The sequence below is a fragment of the Oncorhynchus gorbuscha genome, unplaced genomic scaffold (assembly GCF_021184085.1).
Source record: "Oncorhynchus gorbuscha isolate QuinsamMale2020 ecotype Even-year unplaced genomic scaffold, OgorEven_v1.0 Un_scaffold_587, whole genome shotgun sequence".
Classification (NCBI taxonomy): domain Eukaryota; kingdom Metazoa; phylum Chordata; class Actinopteri; order Salmoniformes; family Salmonidae; genus Oncorhynchus; species Oncorhynchus gorbuscha.
Genome location: NW_025745422.1, coordinates 499070 through 506009, shown reverse-complemented (window position 1 = coordinate 506009; position 6940 = coordinate 499070). Strand labels below are relative to the sequence as shown.

The 6940-nt window shown below is 42.5% G+C and overlaps 1 protein-coding gene across 2 annotated transcripts; it reads right to left on the bottom strand.

The window, feature by feature from the left end:
• Nucleotides 1-4245: 4245 nt before the first annotated feature.
• On the bottom strand, nucleotides 4246-6211 carry LOC124018906 (guanosine-3',5'-bis(diphosphate) 3'-pyrophosphohydrolase MESH1-like). 2 transcript variants are annotated; one of them, XM_046334234.1, is made up of 4 exons: nucleotides 5961-6211; nucleotides 5782-5837; nucleotides 5123-5363; nucleotides 4246-4872 (listed from the first exon to the last, which is right to left on the bottom strand). In XM_046334234.1, the coding sequence occupies exons 1-4, from the start codon at nucleotides 6070-6072 to the stop codon at nucleotides 4742-4744; spliced, it is 540 nt and encodes a 179-aa protein (XP_046190190.1). In that variant the 5' UTR covers nucleotides 6073-6211; the 3' UTR covers nucleotides 4246-4741. The 2 variants fall into 2 exon arrangements, with proteins under 2 accessions (XP_046190190.1, XP_046190191.1); XM_046334235.1 differs by having other exon boundaries at nucleotides 6003-6211.
• Between the last annotated feature and the right edge of the window lie 729 nt (nucleotides 6212-6940).

Genomic DNA, 6940 nt, shown 5'->3' with positions numbered 1-6940 from the left:
TCATTCTTCTTCGTTGGGATTTGGTTGGCGGATCGGATCGCATTCTTTTAAGGAGCATATACTGCCACCTACATCACTGGAGTGTGAGACCAGTCACGGCCTACCTATATTGTATTAAATTATATTAATTATTCATGTTCCTCTAAGAAAGTGAAATAGAGCACTAGACAACACTTTCCTCCGTCCACTACAGCAACCCAGCCAGCCTCTAACCCTTTCACACAATCTCTCCCTATCTACGTCATACAGTCCACAAAATATCAACACCTGCACCACCGTTTCCTCCACTAAACACTCATCACACGTACCTGTTTCTTGTCTCTCTATCATCCACAACGTGGCATTAAAACTCAAACTGTAGTCTACTCCACACAACTTCCTCTGTCCTACATCCCATACTCCCCACATCTTCCTTTCCTGACCGGTGCATGCTGTAAAATTGCCTCCCCTTACTACTAGCATCACACTCCCTTTGCCAAAGATCAAGCCATTTTGCCCAGATCAAGGACTTGACTTCCCTGCAGCCCAGCGGGACCTTAATATCTACCCCCTCTCTCCTCACAGCACTCTTAGCCACCACATCTGCCTTCTCATTACCCCTCCACACTCCACATGGGTAGGAACCCAGCAAAAGCTTACCACCATTCCCATCCTCTCCAATCCAATAACAGCACCATCATCACCACAAACAAACCTCCCCTATCTGACCTGCCCATCTTCACACTACTCAAACTGCAGGCAAATCAGAGCAGATCACCACAGAGTGGTTTCACCTCCTCCACCCATCTTAAACCTATAATCATGGCCATCAATTCGGCCGCATACACTGACACATAATCAGTTAACCGCTTACATACTCTAACATTGAAATCTGGGAAAAACTGATTACTTTTTTAACCTTTATTTAACTAGGCAAGTCAGTTAAGAACAAATTCTTATTTTCAATGACGGCCTAGGAACAGTGGGTTAACTGCCTGTTCAGGGGTAGAACAACAGATTTGTGCCTTGTCAGTTAGGGGGGTTTGAACTTGTAACCTTCCAGTTACTAGTCCAACGCTCTAACCACTAGGCTACCCTGCCGCTTATATTGTTATCGGGACATTACTAAGGGCCATCAAATGTGACAGGCAAGAGTTACATGTGCCATTGGGAAGATGAACTGTAACGCTGTCAGAAGAAGAAACGCTAGAATGATAAGTGCCAGGAAAAGGGTGGGGTGGTCAACCGTGCCCGTAATTGTTTAATTGGGGGTGGTATTGAGCAAGGTCTACACAATGCAAACAATTTAGACTAAGATGCATTGAGATACTGATCTTTCATTACCATGCCATTCGAGACAGGAAAACAGGGGAAAACGGGGGTTGTAAATGAGACGAGTTATTACCAGCAATAAAAGGTCCCGTTTATAACTGTACATTCTAGCCGGGATGATGTGTGCTAGGTTGAGAAGCTGGAATTTGAGTGATAGACTCCAAGTAAAGCACTAAGGGCTATCATTCTAAATTTGGGTTGGATAATTTATTAAATGTTTTGGTTATGATTCGGATAGAGCGAGAGAGAGTTGCTCTCAAACGGTGAGGGGTGGGGGCACTGCTCAAATTTATTGGGCCTAGGGAGGCTCTAGAAACCTTATCTTTGTGTTCTCCGACAGGGAGGTTGTTGGAGAACTCACTAGATGATAGCTTGGGTCAACCATTACGTTTTTTTTGGTTTTACCATGTCATCAGAATTTGAATGTTAAATTGCATCAATACATATAGATTGCTGGATGATACGGTACAATCAATTGCATACAAGGCTCATAGTCTGTGTCTTGCATTAACACCCAAGGATGAAAATGAAGGAGACGGGCATGGAGACCAGCATCACATGGGCATGGAGACCAGCATCACATGGGCATGGAGACCAGCATCACATGGGCATGGAGACCAGCATCACATGGGCATGGAGACCAGCATCACATGGGCATGGAGACCAGCATCACATGGACATGGAGACCAGCATCACATGGGCATGGAGACCAGCATCACATGGGCATGGAGACCAGCATCACATGGGCATGGAGACCAGCATCACATGGGCATGGAGACCAGCATCACATGGGCATAGAATGTAACGGATGGACCGTTCTTTACCGAGTTTTAGTCACATCAAGGGGTGTGTGAAATTATTAAAACATGTATTTTCTATTTTCCCTGTTTAAGTCAATATTTTTTAGGTTTCGTGGAACATAAGAGTGATCATTGTTCCAGAGGAGGGACTGAGGTATATTGACTAATTGATTTGAGAATGTTTTAGTATGTTTAGAACTTTATAAGTATATTAGGAGTAGTGACCATTGTGTTGGGTTAAATGTAATGATATATGTGCAAATGTATCTGTAGCAGGAGGTGAGATACACATAAGGCTGTTAAGTGGAATGGAATGTGACTTGGGTGGAGAACTATGAGGGCTCATAAATGAAGGTCGTGGTTATAGTCGCTGGGAATGATACCACTCCGTGTATATTGTTACAGGAGATAGCTCGTAGGAGAACGCGTACAGCTAACTGTGCACAATATAGGGACTATTATGAAGTTAAATTGAACGTTACAAATACCCAGATCATGGTGAAAGTAGCAGAGATAGTGTTGGCATTCCAGACACTTGTCAACTTTCAAGAAATCTGTGACTCAGAGTTTTGTTAGGTTGGATATTCTTCCAACGTCATTCATCTCCTTCCCATTTATAACAGCGAACACTTGGCAGATTCCATGCAGTAGTTATTATCACGGCAGTAACTGTAGGGACAGTCATTAACGGCTATAGTAACAGCATGGAATTAGACTATGGCAGAAATGAGGGAGTTTGAGGTATGGGTCATGGGCAGTGTCAGTAGTAGTAGGGGTTACTTTAGTAGTATTGTTGAGATATCATTTTATGAGGAGTCATGCCACATGGCTTGGTAACGGGTAACTGGGAGACTGATGAGAATACTAGGGGCTGTTATTCACATGTCACAAATGTGTGATCTGGACATAAGGGGAGAGTGATGTTGTCCTGTTGTCAGGAAATGACCCATGCATTGCAGTGTGTATATTCCAAGGTGTAAGTGGCACATGAGTAGCAGGAGATAACCGAGGGTACTGGCTGAATTCTGGAGATTGAGTGTACATCAAGATACATCAGGCGGTGGTGTTGGGACAGCGTTGGTCTGGTCCACACACAGTACTATTTACAGCACCTGCAGCGGTAAAGATCACCATGTCTCTCCTCGGTGAGTGCATAGTTCTCACGTGAAGTGAGGTCCAACTGTATAACGGGTGAGCTTGAAGCCGCCATGACAGAGGAAGTGGAGCTAAAGAGAGAAAGACTAGAATCCACTGTAGACATGCAGATGGGTTGGGTCTGGGAGCTACTTTAACCGCCATAGTTGGGTTGGGTTAGTTGCTTTATTGGTTAATGCATCATATGAAAGGATAAATGTTGGGGTAATTGTACACTGGACAACATTCTGAAGGCATTGATATGAAAGCATATACAGTGCTGCGTTACCTCAAGAGGATGTAGCGTTGATTAGGGATATGCACTTGCATACCAGGTGACGTGCCTATCAGGTGGCAATTGAGGAGAAGATGGGGAACAAAGTAAAAATGACATGGCTTGGGAACACCTCTCGGAGCCAGTGGCCGGAAAGGGGAAGACTGGGTGAAGGCATGACGAGGCAGAAAAAAATTCTGCCAAAAAATCTTTGGAGGGAGTTGAAAGGGTATATAACAAAGTATTGAGATAAACTTTTGTTATTGACCAAATACTTATTTTCCACCATAATTTGCAAATAAATTCATTTAAAATCCTACAATGTGATTTTCTGGATTTTTTTCTCATTTTGTCTGTCATAGTTGAAGTGTACCTATGATGAAAATTACAGACCTCTCTCATCTTTTTAAGTGGGAGAACTTGCACAATTGGTGGCTGACTAAATACTTTTTGTCCCACTGTATAAGTAGATGACAGCACATCACACAGTGTGACAAAAAAAAGACCTTCACATGCAAGAGGCATTTCTCACTCGATACAAAACGTGTATTTTACTCTTTCTGAGTATATTCTGGTTTTTGGAGAAGTACCTGCAACTGAACACAGACATTAAGGTACACATGTCTTCCCGAATCGAGAACAAAGAAAGTAGAAGCATGAACAGGTTAGTGGAAAAATAGCTTCCGACCCATTCTACTAGCAAAATGTATAATGGGTACTATGGAATAATTTACATATCACCATTTTAATGTATAGCTAATTGTATCCCTAACCCCCTACATTTATATACTTACAAAAATAAATCACACACACACACACACACAAAAAAAATCTATACAAAAATGTATTTTAGTTCAGTGTGACATGACAGAGTAGTTACAGGTTCTGCATCACCATGAAATATTATAATTGAACAATGTTCACCATTACGAGTGCATAGCATTCCTTTAGTCAATACAGCAGGAACTCAAGGTGACATTGTTGGTTTTCCTATAGGAACACACAATGTATACAAATCACTGTACTTAAAATGAAGAATCAAATCATCCATAAAAATACATCCAAAGTAAGTGGGCCTTTTCCTCGTGAGAGCTAAGAGTATATAAAAGTATATTCCATGGAGAAGCTAACAAAAATAATTTGCTTAAAGCCTTACTCTTTACAAAAAGTGTGCATCAAGAGTTGCTCTGTTGTGCCACCCTGTATCAGAAGTAGAGAGGTGTCAAAGCTCAACCCCCCTCTGCTTGAAGAGCTCCTCTAGTTGTCTCTCCAGTGCTGGGTTGGTCCCCCTCAGTCCTCTCACTACCTGGGCTGCCCACACAAAGTACTCCTGAACACGATCTGCCGACCAACCTGGCAACCACAACACAGATTTAAATATAAGATATGGGACAGGGGTAAAGAGAGGGACAGTCAGACAACCAGAGAGGGAAGCAAGTGAAGACAAGCCACGAAACAGAGAGAGAGAGAACGAGAACGAGAGAGAGAGTAGTATCCTGATAGGGTATCAGTTTATTGTGTCTAGCCTACGACATTTTCCTAGTCAGTTGGTTGGATCAAGAGGCTGAAGACAGACAGACAGACGGACAGAGCGAACAATCACCTGTTGGCGTGCTGCGGTTGATGTCCCTCAGGTTGTATAGTTTGTCAGCCAGTTTGACCAGCTTGGCCTGGTGGCTGGCATGAGGTGCATACTCCACCTGCTTACGCTTTGTCTCCTCCTTGGACAGTGCTTTGTCGTCTGTCAATTCCTGGACGAGCCGCGCCACCGTTTGCCCAAAGATGATCTGTAGTTCTCCTATGCTGGTGTCAGTGTCCTCCACTGTGTCATGGAGCAAAGCTGCCTGAGGACAGTTGGAAAAGACAACAATATCAGTGAAATACCAGTCATTCCTGTTAACAAACTCTGGCTAACACAAACTCAATAAATGTTGAACGTTTTAATGAGCTTAACATTGCCCATTGACTGATGTATCATTACAAAGTAATAAACCCCATCTGAATCTAAAATGTATCTTCAAACCTTAACCAAACTGCTAACACTTACCTGAAACATTTATTTTTCATTTGTATATATTGTAATGAAACAGCAGGGGGCAGGTCTCGAACCCTCGACCTTCGAGCCCGAGGTCCGGCGGCGCTATTGACTGTGCCGCAAAAGCATGCTCGTGCTGCAGGATCGATTTCCGCGCTTATAAACCAAGGGTCGTTACAATATGGACAATTTTGACTTTGAGTCTGTCTGAAACACAAAACACTTACTTGCAAAACTTCAATGTCTGTGATCCCACCTTCATGGCTTAGGATCCTAGCCACTCCTGCAAAATTATGAACAGCAAATGTAAATGCAGATATTCACACAATGAAGTCTGAGTAGAGAGATAGGTCCTTAGCAATAACTATCTAGCTGGATAGCCGTTAGATTGTTGTCATAACTGTACCTATTGGGTGGGTGATATATGGTGTTTGTTCAGCATCCTTACGTCGTTGATTGCGGTGCTTTTCAGCAGCGAAGTTAACCGTCTCCAACAAAATGACAGAATCTGAACTCATGTTGTAAAAGTTGTTATTGACACACAATACAGACAGTATATTAACATTTGATCACAATTTATCAAATTCGCACATCTCAGTGATGTCAGCGTCGCTGCCTTCTCTTTAAGGGCGCGTTCCTCCAGGGAGAGGCTATACCGACACGCCTGTTGCCCAAAATGATGACGTATATCGCCAGCCTGGTCTCATACACTAGACGTAACATAGTAATAGTATATCTGGTACGCCATACTAGTATGATATGTTATGATTTGTATGACTACATAAGATAGACGGTTAATGTTAGCTAGCAGGTCAACAGAGGCCAAGGCTAGGGCCCCTCTAAATCTGCAATATGGAGAGTTGAATATTTTACTTTCAGTTTTGTACACCAGCTTCAAACAGCGGAAAATGTGTGGTTATGGAAAATATAGCGGTTTAGATGGCACAATGACTACAATCTACTTGCTTGTTTTGTAAACTGAAATTAGGTGAACTATTAGAATGTTAGCAACCATGAAATGGAGGAGCATTTCTGCATAGTGCATCTTTAAGTATCAAAAGTAAAAGTATAAATCATTTCATATTCCTTATATTAAGCAAACCAGAAGGCACAATTTTCATATTTTTTTAATTTATAGAAAGCTAGGGGCACACTCCAGGGCACACTCCAAGACACACTCCAAGACACACTCCAAGACACACTCCAAGACTCCAAGACTAGTGGTTAGAATGTTTGACTAGTAACCGAAAGGTTGCAAGTTCAAATCCCGAGCTGACAAGGTACAAAATCTGTCGTTCTGCCCCTGAACAGGCAGTTAACCCACTGTTCCTAGGCCGTCAGTGAAAATAAGAATTTGTTCTTAACTGACTTGCCTAGTAAAATAAA